Source organism: Mustela putorius, unplaced genomic scaffold (assembly GCF_011764305.1).
Source record: "Mustela putorius furo isolate JIRA1106 unplaced genomic scaffold, ASM1176430v1.1 tig00000253_pilon_pilon_pilon, whole genome shotgun sequence".
Classification (NCBI taxonomy): domain Eukaryota; kingdom Metazoa; phylum Chordata; class Mammalia; order Carnivora; family Mustelidae; genus Mustela; species Mustela putorius.
Window position 1 is genome coordinate 902,478 of NW_025421329.1, and position 22,005 is coordinate 924,482.

Below are 22,005 nucleotides of genomic sequence, written 5' to 3' on the forward strand. Positions count from 1 at the left end.
CCATTTGAAATGGCATGGATGTAGCTAGAGGGTATTGTGCTGAGTGAATAACTCAGTCAGAGAAAGACAAATACCATAGGATTTCACTCATACGTGGAACTTAGGAAACAAAACAGACGAACATATGGGAAGGAGGGAAAAAGAGAGGGAAACAAACCATAAGCGATTCTTAACTATAGAGAACAAACAGGGTTGATGGAGGGAATGGGCAACATGGATGATGGGTATTAAGGCAGGCACTTGTGATGAGAACTGGGTGTTATATATAAGTGATGAATCACTGAATTCTACTTCTGAAACAATATTGCATTTTATGTTAACTAGAATTTATTTATTTATTTTTAAAGATTTTATTTATTTATCAGAGAGTGGGGGGAGAGAGCGAGCACAGGAAGACAGAATGGCAGGCAGAGGCTCCTGCTGAGCAAGAAGCCCGATGTGGGACTCGATCCCAGGGTACTGGGATCATGACCTGAGCCGAAGGCAGCTGCTTAACCAACTGAGCCACCCAGGCGTCCCTGTTAACTAGAATTTAAATAAAAATTTGAAAAGAAAAAAAAAAAGAAGTGGAACTTTCTAGTAAGTGATGGATTCTGTCCAGGAAATTCTAAACACCTGGACCTCAGAAAGGTGTGGATTATTCATGGTCAAATAAATGACTATGGCTAGTATTTGGACACGTAATGTTTATAAGCATTTTTGAAGTTAGGCTTATGTTTTTTTTTTTTTTTAAAGATTTTACTCATTTATTTGACAGAGAGAGATCACAAGTAGGCAGAGAGGCAGGCAGAGAGAGAGGGAAGCAGGCTCCCCGCTGAGCAGAGAGCCCGATGTGGGGCTCGATCCCAGGACCCTGAGATCATGACCTGAGCTGAAGGCAGAGGCTTAACCCACTGAGCCACCCAGGCGTCCCAGAAGTTAGGCTTATGTTAAACCTCACAATTCTCCAGTGAGGTAAGAATTAATCCCATTTTATAGGGGAAAAACTGACGTTTATAGAAATTGTGCCCAACATCATATATAGAGCTGATAAGGGACAGAGCTGGACCTCAACTCCAAGCTGTTTGGTTCTAAATTCAGTGCTCTCTCACCATTTCATTCCACTTTCTGATTACAAGGAACATTACTAATTCACTCTTTTCCTGTCCCTGGGTTGGATTTTCAAGTAGGCAAGTATGATTTTTTCCTACCAAAATACCTGGGATTTTGGCTGGAGAACCAACTGCAGGGCACTGAAGCCACATTGACTGTTATCAACTCAGCTACTCCCATATTCCATTCAATTTTCCATGAGCTTTTAAAGAGTATTAGATGTTACCATTTGAGGAGTTCATTCTAGAATACCAGACCATGGGATAGTTCCTTTAGGTACATTATCCCATTAATCCTTGTACCAGCTTGCTGAGATCTTCCCATTGCAGATCAGGAGACTGAGTCTCAGAGATGTCAAATAGCTAAAGAGCTATGGAGCTAAGATTCAAGCTTGGCCCTTGACAGGAGTCCTCAGCCTCCAGCTCTCTCCTCAGCTACCCTACCCCCAGTCCCAGGTCCTTGCTCTCCCTGCCACAGGAGTCAGGGAACCAGACTCTTCAGCTCTATCCTCTCGCTCTATGGGAACTTCAGAGGGGATTCCCCAGGGAAAACAGGGTTCTAGTGAGGAATGGCAGAGAAGGGTACAATGCTGGACAGATCCAGGTGGCACTGTTCACTGCACAAGTGCTAAGGGCAGCTTTGATAGAGGTCCCCCCGTGATGGTATACTCATCATCATAAAGCAGCACAGCATGCCACAAGGAAATTTCGCTCATCAGAACTACAATGTGGTTCACAGGATCATTCTTGCAAGATGAAGGGTCTATTTGTAAGTCTCTTTATCAGATTCCGAGGGAACTGTGTTCCTGCCCTCCCAAAACTCCCTGTCCTCCCTACTTCTGTATGTATGAAGGAGCCGAGAAGCCCAGTTGTCCTCTTAAGAGACGAAAGGCTGTTACCACAGCCTTTATCCTAACTAGGATGGCCTAGTTAAGGGGTGGCCTTTATCCTAGCTAGGGACTGGATCACCAAGACAACAAGTTTATAAGGAAACCTCTGGTGACCAGTCTCCAGCACCTCACTCCACCACAAGTGGTCACCCCACCTAAGTAGGAAGTCTGAAATGGTTTCTCAAGCCAGGTCCTAAGTTTTGTCCATTTTCCATCATAGGCTTGTGTGGGAAATCTGCAGCAGACTCCTGAGTTTGAGGAGGAAATTCTTTATTTAGCGAGGATAACTTGAAGTAAACTGTTCCCGTGAGCAGGTTTTCCTACGGTCCAGATCCTACCCGTAGCGATTTCTAAGCAAGAAGACCAGCACAGCAACAATTAGGCCAATGACAAATAAATCCCAGTATGGTCCAAGGGTGTTGTCCAATTTCATCCATTTCCATCTCATTGTAAACTGCTGGGAGAAACATTAAGTCAAAAAAATCCAAGCCTCCTACTCGATCCAGAGCCATCATCTCCTCCCATCCCACCATCCAAAAGTTCCTTATTGTTGTTTTCAGAGATTTGAGACCTATTGATACAAACTTACATTAAAAAACAGGATATCTTGGAGCAAATGCATGGTTTCCAGTTTCATGAGAGCAAAGAAAACAGGTATGTGAGCATCCGGACTCGTTTGAGCAGCCATATCATATAATCTCCTGGCCAAGTGAATGTCCTAGAAATAGAAGAACAGCCCCTACTCATTAGGTGCAGATTCTTCAGGGGTAATTCAATGAAAGTCACAGTTTGAAATATCACTATTTATCTTTGGTAGGCCCCTCCATCCCCACCAAGATATTCATGCCCTAACCCTTGGAACCTATGAATATGTTGTGTTACGTGGCAAAGGGGACTTTGAAAATGTCATTAACGTTACAGACCTTAAGATAGAAAGATGATCCTGGATTACCTGCACAGACTCCATAGAATCTCATGAGCCCATAAACGTGGTTTTCCCATGGCTGAGCACAGAAGAAAAAGTCAGATATGGCAGAAGGCTCTGGAAGGGCACCACTCACCATGGCTGGAAGGGCCATGTGGGAAGAATGAGAAGGAATGTGAACAGCCAGCAAAGAAATGGGACCATCTGTCCCATCCAGGCACAGGAAACTAAATATGCCCAGCAACTCAGGGGAGCCTGGAAGTGATTCTTCCCCGAAGTTCCCAGGAAAGATCACAGATTGATTTTAGCCTGTGAGGCCCTATGCAGAGGACCGGTCAAGCTCACCCAGACTTTTGACCCACAGAAACTGCGAGATACTAAATGTAAGCTGTCTTAAGGCACTGCATTTGTGGTGATCTGTTACAATAGCCATAGGAAACTAACACAAAAAGCTTTGTTGGATACTGCTGGATCAGACCTTAGATATGATTCCTGTTAAAGAGGCAGAACCCTAGATGCCAACAGTACAGCTCCCCAAACAAATAACAATACAGATACTAACAAGCATATAACATTCCTAATTTTCTTCATAGTACTTATCAGAACTGAAGTTCCAGAATTTGTTTCTTCATTTGTCCTTGTCCTCAAGGACCTGGACAACCTGTTAGCCCCTCAATTCCTTGTGCTTAGTAAAATGCCGAGTACATAGTTGGTCTCTGCTAATACTTACAGAATGAATGCATAATCTATTTAGTTCTCAGGCTGGGATTTGATTCCTCAAATGACATACTATATTTCTGGGGACTTTTTTCTCTACTAAATTAAGCCATGGAAGATAAAAAAATTGTTTTTCTTTGATTTTCACCTACTTACGCCTTGTTTTTATTTCTTTGCTTTATATTTGCTTGTTCTCCCAAACAAAGTAATGAAAAGGCTAAATAGAGTTTCTTTTAAAGGTTGAAGAGCCTTGGGACAATACCAGAATTGTACTTAGCTGGGTGCTTTCGGATTATTTTCCAACGGATTGGAAGAGAGATTTTTCACAAACCGTGGTTATCCTGTATCTCTTTGTCTTTCTTCTCCATCTCACAAACTTCCATTACACGGAGTGCAATAGTTGTGAATCCTGTGGCCCTGCTAAACCCACTTTTTCTGTGGTATTCTCTCTTAGTTGTGCTCTGCTTATCATTTTCTAAATTTTTTTCCAAAGCTTTGCGGTCTCATAAATTGATTTGTTGGAGAAAGAGGAATGTTCTTGCTTAAAAATTTAAAATGCGGGAGACTGTTCTGAACAAGCCTTCCTGACAACAGAGAAGATGGATGCCGTAAAATCTCTGATTTGTGTCTCTAATTCCAACAAATTCAGTGGGGGTTCATTTGAAAGCACCCTGCAGATTATAATGGCTATGTCACCCCCACACATGAAAGGCATATTGGCTTTAATAGGGCATTCAGGGAAGAGCAGCCTTTGCCAATCTCTCAGACATTCATTCTCATATGAAGCAGGCAATAGTTATTAATTTATTTCTTGAGGCACAAGCATCACAAATCAGTTGCTTAGTTTATAATAAAAACTAGCAAGAAGTATCATTAAAGAGGGATGAGCTCACTCCTTGCCCCAGGGGCCTCACAATTCTCAGTGGGGGTGGGGTCCGACAAGAAAGTTGTTCTTTAAAATTTCCAGAGAAATTCCTGAACCCACTGGCTAATTAGGGCAACCCATATACAAGAAATTTTATTAGTAGGCTCTAGAAAAGACTCCTTGTTCTTTGATCCTTACTTAGGAAAAGAAATCCAAGTCTTTCAAACAAAAAAAATTTCCTTTCAGAAGTGTTTTGATGATGGCCAAGTTTCATTAAATAAATCAATTGCACACTCAACCACTTATATTTAACCTTCCTGTGGTATATTTGAGCTTAGTTTGCTTTAAATTCACCGACTGAGGAGATGATGTAAAGTGATCTGCAGACTCTTCTTAAATAATGTGTTTCCAACTAAAATATCAGCTCTGCCAAAGTACTGCCCAGTGTTCACACGTTCAAAATAGCTTCTTATAATTCAAAAATACAGAATTCTCCAGAAATTCTCTGGTTTATGAAAATTGTTTAATTACATGATGTGGGAGTTCTTCAGCCTTGAATCTTTGGGTGTCATCAAAAACTTTTTATATGGGGACAGAGGTCATTTTTAAAATAATTTAACCTTGTTTTCTTACTATAAATATACCATATTCTAATTGGAGAAAATTTTGAAAACATAGAGCTGAACAATTATTAAAAGCCCACCTACAATTTTACTCTACAGAGATAAGTACTGATCATATTTATACACAACCTTCCAGCATTCCAGCGTTTTTATATATATTCATATACACATACTTTTAACTTAGGAATTTTTCACTTTACCTAATAAAATATTTTGCTTTCTTAACAATGTATTTCAAACAACATACCATGTTCTCAGATATTCCTTCAGACTATAATATTTTTATTTTTAATAGTTGCACAGTATTTCAAAACAAAGGCTAATTCTTTTTTTAAAAAATATTTTTATTTATTTATTTGACAGATAGAGATCACAAGTAGGCAGAGAGGCAGGCAGAGAGAGAGAGAGAGAGAGAGAGAGGAGGAAACAGGCTCCCTGCTAAGCAGAGAGCCTGATGTGGGGCTCGATCCCAGGACCCTGGGATCATGATCTGAGCCAAAGGCAGAGGCTTTAACCTGCTTAGCCACCCAGGCACCCCACAAAGGCTAATTCTTATTAAATACTTGTACTCTGTGCCAGTCACCACTGTCATTTATTTTAAACCTCATGACAATTATATAGGACAGATGATACAGATATGATACTGTAAATATGAAAAAACTGAGGCACAGAGAGTTTTAGTCACTTACTTAAGTTCTTGGGACTTGTGAGTAGCAGAGCTGAGATTCAAATCCAATATTCTCCTTCTAGCCTGCTCACTTAACCATAGGGCCATAGAATACAGAATGCAATGGTATACTACCACATGATGACTTACAGAACATGCCTTCTACTTTGGAGCAGTTTGTTTATTTGTAGGGTTTTTCTTTTTTTTTTTTTAAGATTTTAAAAATTTATTTATTGGACAGAGAGAGATCACAAGTAGGCAGAGCAGCAGGCAGAGACAGCGGGGGAAGCAGGCTCCCTGCTGAGCAGAGAGCCCGATGCAGGGCTTGATTCCAGGACCTTGAGATCACGTCCTCAGGCAGAGGATTAACCCACTGAGCCATCCAGGCGCCCGTGCTTGCAGGGCTTTTGTCTGTAATAAATAAAGTTATCTACATAAAGTTTTTTTGTTTTGCACATTTCTAATTATTAGGTGATAAGGCATTTATTTCAAGAGAAGTCATGGCCATTTCTAAGTGGTGTGTGTTCTGTTCTGTCGTATTTCTGAGAAGGCCATTTTAAATATCTAACTTGAACTTGTCCTTTCCAGAAAATAATTCTATTCTGGTGTTTAAAGCTTCAGCTCTAACACTCCTTAAGTGGTCAGACCAGACAAATGAGAAATAAAAATGCTTCATGCCATAATTACTTTTATTTGTGACAGGTCTATTTATAATTTATTCAATGAATGCGGTTTTGTTTTTCCTGTAGGGTCCTGAAGACGTGTTATCTTGTAGGTCTAACTATACATGTTGGAAACTCATCTCCAGAGGCTATTCTTCCCTCCTTTTGTCTTACTTTATGAAAGATTTCTTAGTCTTTATCTTAAAATATACATGCTTTCTTCCATTAAAAAAAAACTGTCATGTGTTCTTTATACTTCATGGTATAAAATAATTTTAGAACAGACCCGGCAGCACTGATCTGTCCACCTGAATTCATTGTTCCCTCGTTCATATTTTCACAGCACTTTACTTGTGTGGGTATGCTCTAGTGCCATTTTAGGCTTTCACTATAGCTGCAGACTGTGTCTTCCATAGCAGACTACGAGCTCTTTGAAGATTGTCTTATTCTTGTATTCCTAGAACAAAGCACAGTGCTTTCTGGCACAAAACAAGCACTCGATAAATTTTTGAGTGAATAAAGAACAGCCAGGCAGAGTACCATGGCAGTTTAGAAGCAGATGCAGATATCTTTCATATCACTGGAGAGTTCATGGAGGAGATCATATGGGAACTATCTTTGAAAGACACAGAGAGGGGTCTTCAATGGCCAAAACTATAGGAAAAGATCATTCCAGAAAATGGGCTGATATGACTAAAGGTCAGGAGGGTTTAGTTCAAGGTCTCTGATTGGGGGTGGGCAAGGCAGGGAAGGAAAAGTAGTCTAGAATATAAGGAAGTAAGTAGGTTAGGTCAAGGAAGGTTTTGAATGTCAGAATAAGAAGTTCAGACTTCATTGGGGAGTACATAGTCAATAAGATGCTTTTAGTTTTGTGTTTGCTTGCATTTTTTGTGTAAATGCATAATTTTGGAAAGAGTGAGGGAGAGAAGTAACACTACCACATATGTATTTTATCAAAAATAAACTGATAGTGCTTTGTTAGATGGATTATGTATTAATTAAAGTAATGCTAACATCTATAACAAGTAAATCCCCAAATTTCAACATAGGTATTCCCTGTTGGAGATAAGTTTTCTTTACATGGTAACTGAGGGACCCAAGCTCCTTCCATCATTTGATTCTGCCATCCCTTTGAGCCTCTACGTGTTCTGCATTCAAGAAGGGCAAAGAGAGAAGGGAGAAGCTTCTTAGCTGCCTTAGCCCAGAAATGACACCCTTCACTTTTACTTCCATTCCTTTGGTAAGAACTATTCATGGGGATGAAGGGGAGTTGGGAAATGTAGTCTCTTACTAAGAGACACATCTCTTAGGCCTCTCTGTGAACTGGGGATTAAAATCTTTGACAGACATGGCTTTCTCTGCTGCAGATTTAAAGGAAGAACACCAGAATGGGAAACCACTGAGAAGCCTTTACAATAAGCCTACATGAGTAGAAACTCTGGCCTGAGCCAGGAAACAGACAGAAGGAATGGGCAGCGGGGGGATGGGCAACATGTTTTGTTCATGGTTAACTTTCTGAAGTACTTCTGAATCAAGTATAAACTGAGATAGAGTTTTGTAACAACTTGTGAGCTGAGTGCTTATATTTCTACATTAGTTCAGTTCCTCTCCCAGTTTTGCCTCAGGCATTATTTTGTATTCCCAAAACAATGATGTAGTCAGTCTTGGCTCACAGTTTAAGTCAAGAAGCTTATTGAGCTTAATTCAAAGTCATAAATTGGGGAATGAGATGCTTCTCATTGAAGCTATTAGGGTAAATCACCTACATCACCCTTGTCCCAATGTCCTTTCCTAAAGACAGATGAGGACAACGACGACCCACATTTTTATATTGATTTACCAATGGTTGATGTATACTTCACTTCCTTCTCCCAGAGGGCTTTATGCTTACAAAGCCTTTTTCGATACTCAGAGAAATCCTGGTAATGATATTATTATCTTTCCCACTGGTTTGCATGAGGATTAACTAATAAAGAGAATTGTGAAGTGCCCTGCCAAAGAAATGCTTAATTACTTGATGACTTAAATGCTGTGGAAGTCTGGTCTCCTAATTGCTTTGCTTTCATTAACCATCGCTGGAACAAGATTTCGGCTTTTAATTATCAGCATATTCATTTTAAAGATTAGAAAACATGGTATCTTCTTCTTAATTTGACTATTAGACAGCAAGATTAAGAAACCAGGCCCCTGGGTACTTGGTTATTATTTTTCTAATTGTGAAACCGAAGAAATTAATGAGGACAAAGAGCAATGACTCCTCATTAACTAAATCTAAAATTCCCACATCCGGGTATGAATACAGCCCTGTTTGTTTTTGTTTTTGCATGTAGAGACTTTTTATAGGAAAAAATACACCCGTAATAACTGTGAGACACTGATCAGTGGGACCTGGATGTGCAAGAACAGAAATGTGGCCAGAGAGAAATTTCCAAGTTTTTCCAAGCGTATGAAATGTATGTTTTGACAACTGCTACTTGACATTGTGAAGAAAGAGCCTGGGAGAGAGGTTAGCGGTGACTCCAAGGAGGAAAACCAGGCCCTCTGACACAGTGGGCCATCTGGGCTCCCATAGACAGTGTCCTCTCTTCACAGGTGGCCCTGTATCCTCCCTGCCCCCAGAGTCTTAAGGCAAACTGGCCTCACTATGGTGAGGATAAGGCTGTCACAGGCACCTGCTCCTTGAATCACATAGGATTATAAGGTAAGCTAATTTGAATTTAACCCATAGAGTGGGGTCACTTTATCCATGATACACACAGTGCTCTTGTCACCATTATTGTTACATTTTGCATGAGGAATTGTGAATAAAAGCTTTAATCTTACGGAAACTTTACTTAGCAGTCACTCAAATTCTCTTCTGATCTAAATACGAGTCATTCCACACAAGGACGACAGAGCCCCTTCACAAAGGCTTATTGTTTTATTTCTAAACCTGGGGAGGGGAGGTATCTTTTTTCTGTTTTACAGCTGTGGAGGATCCTTGGAAGGGAGTGGGGTGTGGCTAAATGACATCCAAAGAAATCTTCTGATTTAGCTCTTTGATCCCATTTTATAAACACAGGAAGCCTGTACATGCTAAGAATGGGGAAAACAGACTGGATTTGGATTTGACAGTCTTTCCACAGCTTAGGGTGCTGGGGATGATGAAAAGTGATCAGCCAAAGGCAGGAATCTGAATTGTCAGTGCCTGAATATGAAGCCCTTGCTTGTTTCAGGGTCTGCCATTAGCAGTCAAATAAGAAATTCCCCATCAATAACACTCAACTACTAGTACAACTGGAAGAAAGAAGAAAGCCCAGAAAAGCAGATAACCCCCTCATTATTTAGCTCTCAAAATGAAGTCAGAGGCTTGTGGGGGGACGGGACGGGGAGGCGGGGGGTGCAGGGAGAGGGTGGTTGGGTTATGGACATTGGGGAAGGTATGTGCTATGGTGAGTGCTGTGAAGTGTGTAAATCTGGCGATTCACAGACCTGCACCCCTGGGGCTAATAACACATTACATGTTAATAAAAAATAAAAAGTTTTTAAAAATGCAGTCAGGAGTATAAACATTAATATGAAATATATACTTGCGCACTAAGAAAGACTCGAGGCAGGGCTCACCGTTTACCCTAAAAAACATGGAGTCAGACAGGCCTGGGTTCAAACTCTGACTCCACCACCAGTGAGTTCTGCAAAGTTGGCCATGTGTGTTAACCTCTCTACACTCTTGGTTTCCTGATGCATATACTGAGGACAATGATAGGGCTTATCTCCTTGAGTGATTGTGTGATTTAAATAGCATAGTATAGGGGTGTTTGGGTGGCTCAGATGGTTGAGTGTTTGCCTTTGGCTTAGGTCAATATCTCCAGGTCCTGGGATCAAACCCCGTGTTGGGCTCCCAGCTCAGTGAGTAATCTGTTTCTTCATCTCTCTCTGCCTACCCCCCTACCCCCCCCACTTATGCTCTTTCTGTCTCTCTCTCTCTCTCTCTCAAATGAATAAACAAAGTCTTTTAAAAATAAATAAATAGGGACGCCTGGGTGGCTCAGTTGGTTAAGCGGCTGCCTTCAGCTCAGGTCCTGATCCCAGAGTCCTGGGATCGAGTCCCACATCAGGCTCCTTGCTGGGCAGGGAGCCTGCTTCTCCCTCTGCCTCTGCCTGCCTCTCTGTCTGCCTGTGCTCGCTTGCTCTCCCTCTCTCTCTGATAAATAAATAAAATCTTTAAAAAATAAATAAATAAATAAATGGCATAGTATATAGAACACATCAAATACCTGGCTATTACTATCATTATTGATATTCAATACACCTCTCTCACTGTACCAGAACCCAATGACATCTTCACCTTAATTACACTTACTAAGGGATTCTCCCAATATCTCCTTGTCATGTTAGCTCTCTTTCTGAATAAATATATATGCCTTATCTTCTCAAGTAAAGTAGAGTCTTTGAAGGATGGAGATCTATTTTCTTAGGATACTCTAGAGTGCTCAGCACGGTGTCAGCTACATAGTGGGTGATTTAAAAGACATTTCTGGATTAATGTCCCCTTGGTATCCAGCTCTGACCTCATTCCCACTTTCTCCTTGTTTACTGAGAGCTTGAGTGTCAATGGAAATTTTAACAGAGAAAGAAAGGCCTGGAGGTGGAAGGGAGTGGGGGAGGGCCCACTACTATTGCTGGAAAAACTTGAAGTTATGAATCTGATTAGCCTAGACTAGATTTATCTCAACTCATTAGTTATGTCTTTGGGCATAAATGGAGAAAATAATTTCCTTCTCATAGGGTTCACGTTAGGGTAAGTATTATGTGTTGGCACGGGGGAGGGACTCAGCAAATGTCTTTTTCTTCCTTCTTCTACACTGAAGACGTCAATGAAATTAAAAACATTTACACTTTTTTTTCCTTCCCACACAGCTGTCATTACTAGGTTTGGATTATTACCTTTGCGATACCTAAACCGTGTTCGTACATATAGGCCAGATTGAACATGGCTTGTGCGCTGTGGTACTTGTCCGCTGCAATGCTGTAATGTGTGGCTGCTGTCTGATAGTCTTTCTTAGTCCCGTAGCCATAGTAGTGGTAATCTCCGATTTTGACTCTAGCAAATGCATTGCCTGACAGAAATGTTAGAAAGAGAAGAAAAAATTCCAATGATTCATGTACAGTTCCTAGTAACTCACCCTAATGGTAATATACATTAAAAAGAAAAACAAAACACTCGGGATCTTAGAATCAAGATTAGATATAAGTTCTGGAATATAAAACACAACACTCATCTGTAGCAGTCTTCATTGCAGGACCACTCCCACGGTATAGCATGAATGTTCTCAAAGAAAAAAAACTAGGAGTTCTACCTTTTAAATTCTTTTTTGAAGATAGGTCAACTCTTGGGAAACTGGATCCCACCTCTCCCGTTCTCAAACTTCACCCCTGAAGGTCTACTCTCCTGCATCATCCACGTCTCCTTCTTTTCTAGACCAGTCCCATCAGTCATTTAAACACACTTTGGTATCTTCTGTCAACAAAAACACACCCTCTCTTTATCTCATGGTGTGTCCTTCTAACTACTCCCCATTTCTCTGTTCCCTTCAGTCTTTTCCAAAGTGCGTTCTATATTGATTGTCTCCAAAGCTTCACTTCCCATGCACTCTTCAACCCTCTCCAATCTGGCTTCTGCTCCTCTCCATAAAACTGCTTCTTTCAGGGTGGTTGATAACCTCCATGCAGGTGAACCCACCAGTCACATCTCTGTCCTCATCTTACTGGACCTCTAAGCAGCTCTGGAGTCATTGGACCTATCTGCCCATCCACTTTCCTCTCTTGACACTAGTGACCTTGCACCTTCTTGATTTCCCTCTGCCTAATAGACCTCTGCTTTCCAAACTCTTGCCTCAGTCCTCTTCTACCCAGCTTGTAAATGTTGGAACATCAAGTGTTTATTAGTTGACTCATTTTTTCCTTTTCTCCTCTTCGTTTGTTTCTCTTCTCTCTCCTCTCTTCCCCTCCTCTCTCTACCACTCTCCTCTATCTCTTTTTCTAGGTGATATAGATTAGTTCTATGCCAATCTTGATGTTCACTCTTCCTGAATTTTATCTACAGTCCTGTCTCTCCCTAAACCCCAACTCCTCTAATCAGCTCTTTGACTTCTCTACTTGGATCTCAAAGCATGCAGTTCCTAACACCCTGCTACCTACCTCCCTCACACCAAATCAAACCAAATCATCAGCTCCTTCCCAATCTCAGTACTAGCACATTACTCAGGCTATAAATGTAAGCAAGATATTTCCTCCTCCTTTTTTTTTTTAAAAGATTTTATTTATTTATTTATTTGACAGAGAAAGATCACAAGTAGGGAGAGAGGCAGGCAGAAAGAGAGAATGGGAAGCTGGCTCCCCGCTGAGCAGAGAGCCTGATGCGGGGCTCAATCCAAGGACACTCAGATCATAACCTGAGCTGAAGGCAGAGGCTTAACCTACTGAGCCACCCAGGCGCCCCTCCCCCTCATTTCTTATTGAATGCTTCGGCAGGTCCTACCTCTAAAAGACACTGGCTTGTTGCTGTCTCCTTCACCACCTAGATCAAGCCTGGAGTACTATAATAGCCTCCAAACTGTCCTTTTATCTCCACTTTTCATTATATTCTCCATTTAACAGCCAGGATGATTGTCTTTTAAAGATTTATTTATTTTTTTGAGAAAGAGAGAGAGTACTTGCACACATGCATGCAAACACAACTAGAGGGGAGGCGCAGAGGGAGAAAGAGAATCTCCAGCAGACTCCCCACTGAGCGCAGAGCACCAAGCAGGTATGAGATCACGACCTGAGTTGAAATCAAGAGTGGGTTGTGCAACTGACTGAGCTGCCCAGGAGCACCCCCAGGATGACTTAAAAAAAAAAAAAGTAGAGTCAAATCCTTTTATTTCCCTTTAGCCCTAAAGTGCTTCACTTTGCACTTGGAATAATATCCAGATTCCCAACCTGACCTCCCAGTCATGCTTCATCTGCCTTCTGCCTCCCTGACTAGCCGCATCACATGTCATTTTCTTTTTTCTTTCTTTCTTTTTTTTTTTTTTTAAAGATTTTATTTATTTATTTGACAGAGAGAGATCACAAGCAGACAGAAAGGCAGGCAGAGAGAGAGGAGGAAGCAGGCTCCTTGCCGAGCAGAGAGCCCGATGCGGGGCTCCATCCCAGGACTCTGAGATCATGACCTGAGCCGAAGGCAGCGGCTTAACCCACTGAGCCACCCAGGCGCCCCCACATGTCATTTTCTTAATAGGCTCTCACTTTCTTAATAATCCGTAATACTCTTTCAACACACCAAGCTCATTCTTGCCTCAGGACCTCTGCGCTGAGATTCTTCATGTCCCTCTGCCCGTCATGTTTGGACTTCCTCTGACCCTTCATGTCGCTGATTTCTCATTATTGGGGTCTCACAGCAAATGTCACTTCTCTCCTACAGGCCTTGTCTGACTGCCTTAAGTGTCCTCTCACCCCCCACCCCCAGGAGTTACCTATCTCTCTCCGTGTTCTCTTTCCTTCACAGCACATATCACTGTTATCTTATTTGTTTATTGTCTCTGTCTCATGATTTTATTTTTCTCTGTCTTAGGAGGACAAAAACTTTGATGTTCTTGATCACTGATATCATCTAAAATGGTATTTATCATACTAAAATGGTACTTGACAAACACTTATGGAATGAATGGACAGACCTGGTAGAAAACTCTTCAGAAAATGCTTTTCCCAAACATTAAATAATTTAGGATCTTATTTTCCAACAAATTTGGATATATTCAGGAGTAGAAAAAAGTTCATTTGACTTTTTAAGACATGAGACTTCAATCTTTCAAAGGCCACTTAGGGTGGCTTTGGGGTCCATGTTTCCATTCATTGGGAAAATGTTAACTGAAAAGATGAGGGAATTCTGGACCTCTAAATCTATCTAGGACATCTGTCTCAGGTGTGGCCAACCCCTCTAGCACAGTCTAGACTTACTCGGAAAAGGAGGAAAGTGCTCTGTGTACTATGGTCTGAGGTATATAATTGAGGGCTATAGGACTCCTTCCACCCAGAATTTTCCCCATATTTGGCTTACTGCAATGCCTAAAATCCTTTGTTAGCCTTCTTAAGTAAGGGTATCATCATAAAATTCATAAGCTGCTGAAGACATTGGTTAACAGGGTTACTTCCCAGAAGTAAAAAAAAAAAAAAAAAAAAAAAAGGTTCAGGTAGCTGGGGACAAGTCCTTATGGCATTGCTACCCAAGAGAGGGGCCTGGATAGACCTGGAGAGGCAAAAAAGCCTTAAAGCCTTAATGAGAAACCCACTCCATTTCTAATTTTGCCCAAAGGTGCCTTCCATTAACCCTAAGTTTCTTCCTGGGCCATAACCACAAAAGGACAGGCCTTCTGTGCATTTTCAAGCTTTATAAGCAGTAAGCAGGACCTCTGAAATCCCTGAGCAGGAAGGCAGTGAACAAGCAGGTTTTCCAGAGAAGTCAGCTCCACCATAATTAAGGGGCTGACTAGGGACATATGGTGACCATGGCAGGTTCTCAGGGGGTCCCTTGACAGTGGGAGGGATTCTCCCCTTGAATTTCACAGTCACAGCATGGGGGCTGAGTCCTGACTGAGTCAGCACTCTCCTCACACACAGCCTCTGCGGAAAGAAGCACCACCGGCACGGAGTAGCTGTGTTCATTATTATGTCTCCTAACCTTGAGTGAGGCACTCAGCAACCTCATCTCCAGGACACTCATGACTGACCTCTCTTGTGACACGTAATTATTTTTAGCGGCCTGACTTTTTTTTTTTTATATTGGTGAATTCTGTTTAATATTAATGTCCTCTCGCTTTCAATGCCTCCTTTCCTTGGTGCAATGTCCACACATTTCCTGGCTTGGAATAAGCCTGTATTTGTTGCAATTGAGCTGATTTGCCCTAGTGGAGAGATTGGTATTGTTTTCCTATACCAAACAAGGTCTTTATTGCATTTTAGAAAACACATGCTTTTCTTCTTTCGGGAACTTCTTGCTAAAATTGCATGGCTGGCTTGCCGCTCTGTCCCTGGCTCAGTGGGATCTGCAAAGGCACCCCTATGACTTTCCCCCCTCGGCTTCATATAATGTCAGTTGAGAATCATTTTTATCCCATTCACTTCTTATGGAAAAGAGACAATTCAACCTTACCATGGGACAATTTTAAGAAACTTAATCAGAAATAAAATTGCTCTTTTACTGCATGAGAGCTCGTCACATATCTAAATCCTGATCGTGAGAGCTTTGCAGCATCTGTTTGCTTTTACTAATGCCACCTGCCAATGTTTTCACTCCAGTGTTACTGTATATTCTTCATTGCTGTGAACCCTGCAAGCTGGGTACAGGAACCCCAGGAATAGGGAGAGGATCTTGATATTTGACTTTGGGTTTTGTTCTGTTTCGTTTTCTGATGTTAACCTGTTAATAGTTACAATAAAGATCTGAAGTTTGTAGTAATCATCCATGTGGTATTTTAAAAGAGCAATCAAATGAGTCTTAGATCCATAAGCAATTTTGCCTATAAATTCATTAAGACATAGGTCACTTCTCTGATAAGTTCAGAAACAAACAAACAAACAAACACCCAAACTCAGCAAATGAGTGAACTGAAGTCAGAACAAGAAAACTGGTTTCCTGAGTCAGAACTGTCTTGTTTCAAACAACTACTCTGGTGCCTATGGTTTACCAAACCAGGGACCTCGAGCATAAAAAAGAAGCAAAGAAAAGAAATTCCTGGAAATGACCCCTCATCAAAGACTGACCCTAAGACGGGTACCGCAGGAAAGACCACCTGATTGATAGCCTGCAGCTTTCTGCTTAGACACCCGAGAGCTCAGCTGGAGCAAACTGATGACTGATAGTGGACAGGGACTAGGCATGTGCTCATTTTTATCTAGGTTCTGTACCTTGAATGGCAGCTCGATTCCAAAGGAGAAGTGCCATTGGATACATCTTCTCTTTTTCAAGAATCTTAGCCTTTTCTAAAAAAAGAGAGACATTTCATTAGGAAGGCTTAAAATACCCGTGTAGTAAAGTCATTTATGCATATGTATGATTGGGGAATTGCAGAGAATTTTAACTTATCTTACTAGATTCCAAAATGAATGCTGAATTGCTTTGAGCTACTTCATACCCCATTTCTGCAAGTAGCGCATACTGAACAAGAGAAGAATCTATGTCACCATCCTTATAGGCAAAGTATGCTGTCAGGAATTTCTCAGCCCAGTGGCCTAGTTCGCAGACACCTTTATAAAGCTGTACGTGGGAGAAAGAAATCAAGCACACAAATTAGCCTATATGCTTCGTCCCAGGCAAACGATAAATGAAGTGAATCTTTGGCTTCTCCTGGCTGGTCAGGCAAGGATTTCGGGTCTAAAGTATGGCTTTTGAAAATTATTTAGGGCGAAGAGATAATACCTCTCATAGGCACAAAGATTATAAGTGTAAATTTTTTGGTCTTGAGCTGAAACTTCCTGAGGCTTATTTTAAATTTATGTAATAAACTCTCCTGACTTAAGGCTATTTGGCAGGACAGAATGTTTTGACTTCTGTTTTTTAAAAAAGGACTGTTCTGGGTACTGCTGCTCTGCAAGGGTGAGTTATAAGGCCACAGCTGATGTGGAAAGGAGAGAATGAAGGGAAGACAGTGCCTAAGGGTGTAGGTGACATAACTGTGAGGGAGGTGTGCAGAGCTCTGTGGGGACAAGCGTCAACTTAGCTGAATAGCCCTTATGTAACCAAAAGAGGTTAGCCATACATAATTCATTAGGAAGTTGGCAAAGGAGCAAATCTAAAGATAGATTATTAGCTGGCAGCCTTTGAAATGAGTTTCAGAGGGGCCAGATTGCAACATGGAGGTATTTATTTTGGTTCAGCGGAAGTGTTTAATAAATCAATGAAGGGCATTAAGGTCCTAAAAGCTTACTTTTGAAAAGTACATCACTGGCTCAGGCTGAAAGGATTCACTTTTCCAGTTGTCATCCAAATCATCAAAAACTTAAGGACCTTGCTTGCTGGGAAGAAGTGGGCTACAGTTTCTAAGCTAAACGAAGCCTTTCATTTCCCAAGTCACAACTCCCAGTCCCACTTAGAAGGGCCAAATTGCCCTGGCCATTTGAATGAAGGCTGAGGCAGAGCTCCTTAACTGAATTCTGAGATGAGCTTTAAAACCTGATGAAAAGCCAAAAGCAAGAGAGGAGGGATCATTTCTCCTCTTCCTGTCCCAGCCCGAGTCACATCACAGCTTTTCTGCCTGGCCAATACCCGTGTTCACACTCTCAACAGGAAGACATAGTATCTATAAAATCAAAGGCACCAACAACTGAAGGACGGTATCACCTCCTCTCTGTGATAATTGAAAAACGCTTTAAACACATGCCATTATTTACCTCCACAGCAGTTCTGCACGATCTTAACACTCCCGTTCCTGTCGCGTACATCTCGGCCAGGTAATAAATGGCAAGGGGCTGCCCACTCTGAGATGCCAAGTAAAAATATTTGAAGGCAAGTTTATAATCCTTCCATACTCCAGAGCCAGCTGAAAATTAAAATTGTTTTGAGCCACCCCTTGTTTGTTTTATTTATTATTATTATCTTTTTTTGCATTATAATCTATGGGTATAATGGTCACATGATACCTATTATTTTATTTTATTTTATTTTTTTTAAAGATTTTATTTATTTATTTGACAGAGAGAGAAATCACAAGTAGGTGGAAAGTCAAGCAGAGAGAGAGAGAGAAGCAGGCTCCCGCTGAGCAAAGAGCCCGATGTGGGGCTCGATCCCAGGACACTGAGATCATGACCTGAGCCGAAGGCAGCAGCTTAATCCACTGAGCCACCCAGGCGCCCCGATGCCTATTATTTTAAATAGAATGAGAAAAGCCAACCAAAAGTCAAGCTGTTATGATCCACTATGTGGAGGGGAAAGAAGTTAAATTTGCTTATAAGTAAGAATGTGGAAATTTATGTTCTTGACCCATTCAGAGACCTGAAGAAGAAAGACTCTTAAGTCTCATGAGAATATCTCCTCAATTCGGCATACCTAAAGTTAGTGAAAAGGAGACCAGAAGGTGGTCTCTGAGGACCGAGGACATAGGACGTGGCTCACCCTTCTTGTCTTTCCACATTGGGAGACCAGTAGAGCTTCTCCCAGTCATAACTACAGAGTTTGAAGCAGGTGAATCCCAGTTCCAGGAGGCCCTGCTCAGACTGAACTCATACTTGGAGCAAGGAGAAGCATTTAGGGCGAGGTGGAAAATCAGCATGCTCTTAGCAGCTTGTCCTGGCTCTCTCGTTACCCTTTGTGAGTTGGGTACCCTCTAGGAACTTCATTTGTAAAAGGAGAGGCTTTCACTAGACGGTCCTTAACTTGTCTTCCAGCTCTCAACATTTCATAACCTTTAGAAGCAGTGCCACTAAGAGCAAAGACTCTGGAGGCAAATCACTTGCGTTTGAATGCCAGCTCCACTAACCATGTGATCTTGGGCAAGCTGTTGGACCTGTGATGTGCCTCAGTTTGCTCATCTATAAACTGTAGGATACCCCCTAGACATGTTGAGAGGACCAAATGAGTAGACACACATAAAGACTTAATAAATATTAGCCATTGCTATTACTCTTATTCTAGAAGGTGGAGGAATCTGAGAGATCCTCGGCCTGGGACCTGGAATGAACTAGAAGAACAAGGCCATTTTGGCAACCCCCAAAATAATATAAAACAGGCCATCATCCTGGGCTACTGTGGAAAATGCCTGCTGATGATGCAAACTCCTGCTGCTCTAGCCCTGCCTCTGAAATGAAGGACTTAGTGGAGATACTCGGGTATGTTCAGATCTCTTGGTACTCATTTTGGGCACTCCCTCTCTCAATCCCCACAGAGTATAACAAACTTTCATGGCTTTCTGAGACCTCCTGCCCCAATCACTTTGCCTTTGTTCTCAGAAGAGAACTTGGTGGTGCCTAGTTCATTGAGGAAATTCTCTTTTTAAAAAAATATTTTATTTATTTATTTGTGTGTGAGAGAGAAGGAGAGTGAGCATGAGCAGGGAGGAGGGGCAGAGGGAGAGGGAGAGGAAGAAGCAGACTCCTGGCTGAGCAGGGAGCCCCACGTGGGCCTTGATCCCAGGACTCTGGGATCATAACCTAAGCCAAAGTCAAACAGATTGAGTCACCCAGGCACCCAAGGAAATTCTTACATTGTCTTTTCTCACTTGCCTCTCTCTCCCTCCCTCCAGATTTATATCTGCACCATCCTTTCCTCCAACTCTCCAATCTTTGAGGGTGAGAAATCCCTCCTCTTTATTGAAACTAAGGAGGCCTCTACTTACCTGGGTGCATTCAGATCCTAATACCACTCAACTTTTTCTAGAATCTCTCATCAATTATCACATCACTCCCAAGATACATTAACCATCTCCATTGGCTGGCTCTTTTTCGCCAAAAATTATACCCAGGTCTCTCATCACCTTAAAAAGAACTCCCTCCTGGTTCTTGATCCCCTTCATGCCACTGTTCCATTTCTTTTCTTCCATTTAAAGGCACACAAGTTCCAAGAATATTTTTATCCAACTACTTTCTCACCTTCCATTCATACCTCATTCCATCATATCTGGCTTCTACCCCAACCAGTCCAATGACCACACAAATATTCTCTATATTGAAAAGTCCCATTGATTCTTAGCCTTTTCTTTTTTCTTTTCTTTCTTTTCATTTTGTTTTTGTTTTGAAGAAGCAGGCTTCTCATTGCATTTCACAGGGAGGCCCATTCATTTATTCTTTCTTGAAAGTACCATGCTATGGCTTCCTTAAGATCACTTTTCCTTTCTATTTCTCTGACCATGTCTTTTCAGTCTTTTCATGACTATTCTTTCTCTGCCTATCTTTTCAATACAGTACTGAGGACCACCAGATTTCTGACCATGGCTCACTGTTCTTCTCATGCTCTTTCTTTTCTTTTTGCACTCTCAGCTATTTTTAACTAACTCCTCTACGTTGATGCCTCCCAAATCCTCACTCCAACTCTGACCCTTCTGGTGAGTTGCATACTTGCTTTTGAGTATGCACATTTGCTATCACCAGGCACCTCAAACTCAACCTTTCCAAAAGTGATTTTCCTCATTATACCTCCTTGCCTCCTCTCTCAATGGGTGTCCTTTCTTTAAGTCTTCAAATGCATCCTCATAATGCTGCCTCAGGATTCTATCTAAATCAATCACTCCAACAATTTTATCTTTGTAAAAAAAAAAAATGGAGTAGAAATAATAATGCATTTGTCATTCTTGGTACAGCAGCCATATTTGTAGCACTTACAGTAGTACATGAAGCCTAATTGAAACTGTGCATTGGGCCATCCTTTCTCTGCAGCTTTCTGAAAGTATTTAAGTGCTTCAGCGTAATTCTGCAAGATAATTACATTCTATTACTCAAAGGTGTATGTATAACTCCATGGTAACAATTGCCTTCCACTTAAAAAAAAAAAAAAGGATAGGTAGAGCTTTATGTGATTTAGGCTAATTAAAATAGTATCAGAAGTGTTATGCATTTTATTTCATTATTATGTTAGATTCTATTAGGAAATAATTATCTCATTTTCACTGTAAATTATGCCTTTTCCTACCCTGGCAATAGGTTTTGTTAGATATTGGGGGAGGGTCACTCAAAGGACAGAGGTTACACTAAGAAACTAAAGTTCTCTATCAGAAAAAATCCTCAGGGGTTGTTTGATTTCTAAGGTTACTTAGAATCTATAATTCTAAGATATAATTAGGGTTGTTATTCTTGTCACAAATTTGTTTTATGTCTCTTTTGGCAAATATTCCACTGAATTATTTTCTAATGTCAAATATGATAGTTTGGCAAACAAGGTATTAGAGACTAATTCCTTTAAGTTAGTTAACGATTATGAATTTTACCTTATAAATTGCTAGAAATACATTGAAAAGAGAGAGAAATTATTTAACTTACCACAGGAACTCCTTTCCCATAAAAGTAAAGAAGACCGAGCCCATGAAGACCAATTGCATTGCCCTGGAACAGTTTTAAAAATCCAAGTAAAGTCCCAGAACAATTCATGATAAGAAAAATTATGAAAAAAGTCACTTCAAATATTTAAAATGTACCCAATAAGGGATTAAATCAAGGCAAGTTAATCAGGCAGTTTGTAAGTTATTCTGTCTCTCTCTAGTTTCTCCTTTCAAACCTTCATAACCCCGTTTGACTAGAAAAGAGGGAAACAAAAGTCAACTCTTTTTTCCATTCTTTCATCCTTCATTTATTTTGTGCTTGCTTTGTGTGTGACTCTGTAATAGGTGTTGGACTGGGGTAGGAGGTGAAAGTTGAAAGATGAACAATGATCCCTGCCTCAGAGAGTTCCCAGGCTTGTGGGCTCCAATCAACTATAGTGCCTCCTAAATAGCCATGTCAAATGTGGTAAGTCCCATAGTAGAATCAGATTCAGAAATGCTGTGGACACCTAGAAGAGGGATACTCAACTGCCTAGATGAGGCTAGGGACTGAGAGGATTGAGTTGTTAAAGGTGGTT

The 22,005-nt window shown here is 41.1% G+C and overlaps 1 protein-coding gene across 3 annotated transcripts in view; it reads right to left on the reverse strand.

The window, feature by feature from the left end:
* Positions 1-2,245: 2,245 nt before the first annotated feature.
* SEL1L2 (SEL1L2 adaptor subunit of ERAD E3 ligase) overlaps positions 2,246-22,005 on the reverse strand; it is a 115,072-nt gene continuing 95,312 nt past the window's right edge. For 2 of the 3 annotated variants that reach the window (XM_013057091.2, XM_013057090.2), the window contains 8 exons: positions 21,429-21,491; positions 20,775-20,862; positions 17,853-18,001; positions 16,554-16,719; positions 16,371-16,445; positions 11,367-11,539; positions 2,571-2,699; positions 2,246-2,438 (listed from right to left, as the gene is read on the reverse strand). In XM_013057091.2, the coding sequence (XP_012912545.1) occupies positions 2,316-2,438; positions 2,571-2,699; positions 11,367-11,539; positions 16,371-16,445; positions 16,554-16,719; positions 17,853-18,001; positions 20,775-20,862; positions 21,429-21,491 (966 nt within the window). In that variant the 3' untranslated portion in view covers positions 2,246-2,315. The remainder of the gene's footprint in view (positions 2,439-2,570; positions 2,700-11,366; positions 11,540-16,370; positions 16,446-16,553; positions 16,720-17,852; positions 18,002-20,774; positions 20,863-21,428; positions 21,492-22,005) is intronic. The other variant, XM_045078427.1, reaches the window with a different exon arrangement.